The following is a 1,308-nucleotide window of genomic DNA, read 5'->3' on the forward strand; positions in this document are numbered from 1 at the left end:
GGAACACAGCAAAGGTAAAGATCCTACCTCATCTGGCAGACCACGTTCTACGACTCCAACCAAGCCACGTCGGAGCAGAAGATATAGTTATATGGCAACCAACCAGTTCGGGTATCTACCAACCAAATAGCTATTCAGTACCTCGATTGGAAGAAATAGCACCCAGACTTTAGGCCCTAATAACTTTGAGTGGGTTAAAGATATCTGGTCTAGCCACTGCTCACCCAAGATGAAAGTCTTCACCTGGTCCATTATCCAAAGAGCCCTACCCCTCGGTGAGAACCTGCAAAATAGAGGTATCCAAGCACAAGCGATGTGTGTAAGATGCAAGGAGAAGGAAACAGCTATGCACATTTTCTTTGAATGTCCCTTTGCCAAAAAAGTCTGGGAGAGAATACCCCTAGAGACGGTAGTTCACATAGCTACGACAATGGACTTCAAAGATGCCTTGGTCGCTTTCAGACAAAGCATCTGTCTACCGCCCTCTGGAATAACAGGAACCATCCTCCCCTGGATATGTTGGTCTCTCTGGACAGCGAGAAACACATTGATCTTTGAGAACCGACAAATAACACAAGAAGAAGTAGCTACAAAAGGAATGCGACTAGCAAGAGAATGGTGCTTAGCCCAAAAACCGAAAGGACAAGGCGAAAATCTCTCACCTGGAAACAGGAAGCAGAAGGCAAGACCAATTGCAGATACCCAGACTCCGATCTGTAGATCAGACGCGGCATGGGACAAAGCTTCGAACAAGGCGGGACTAGCTTGGATCATCTCAGGAGCGGACAACAACATCAAGAAGCAAGGATCAACACACCAGGAACACGTTTCATCACCACTAGTCGCAGAAGCTCTAGCACTCCGACTTGGAATCATCGCAGCAGCGAATCTTGATCTCCCCAAGATCAGGATGCTCTCTGACAATCAAACGCTCATCAGAGCAATCAACAACGACATACAGATCAAAGAGATTTTCGGAATCGTCAAAGATATCCACCAAATCTCTACTGTTTTTGTCGATATCTCCTTTGCTTTTCTCCCCCGATTAGAAAACGCAATGCTGATTATTTTGCTAACGATCCTAAGGGCCATGGTATTGCCCATTTGGTTAGACTACTGGCCTGAGGCCAAACTCCTTTCACACATTAGCTTTCAATATAAAACATTGACAAAAAAAAAAAAAAAAAGCTTCTCACAAAAGATTCATCCTGGTTTGATTGGAACGACGAAGAAGCTGTGCTATTCCCAAACTGGGAAACTGGAATCTACCTGATTTGAAAGTGGGGATAACTTCTTCATCCCAACTCC

The 1,308-nt window shown here is 45.0% G+C and overlaps 1 protein-coding gene across 1 annotated transcript; it reads left to right on the forward strand.

Annotated features, from left to right (window-relative positions):
• Positions 1-430: 430 nt before the first annotated feature.
• On the forward strand, positions 431-1,093 carry LOC125594629 (the record flags this gene model as incomplete). Its single annotated transcript, XM_048770753.1, has 1 exon — positions 431-1,093. A coding segment is annotated over exon 1 (663 nt), but the record flags the coding sequence as incomplete, so codon positions are not given.
• Positions 1,094-1,308: the final 215 nt, after the last annotated feature.

The sequence above is a fragment of the Brassica napus genome (genome assembly GCF_020379485.1).
Source record: "Brassica napus cultivar Da-Ae chromosome C2 unlocalized genomic scaffold, Da-Ae chrC02_Random_29, whole genome shotgun sequence".
Classification (NCBI taxonomy): domain Eukaryota; kingdom Viridiplantae; phylum Streptophyta; class Magnoliopsida; order Brassicales; family Brassicaceae; genus Brassica; species Brassica napus.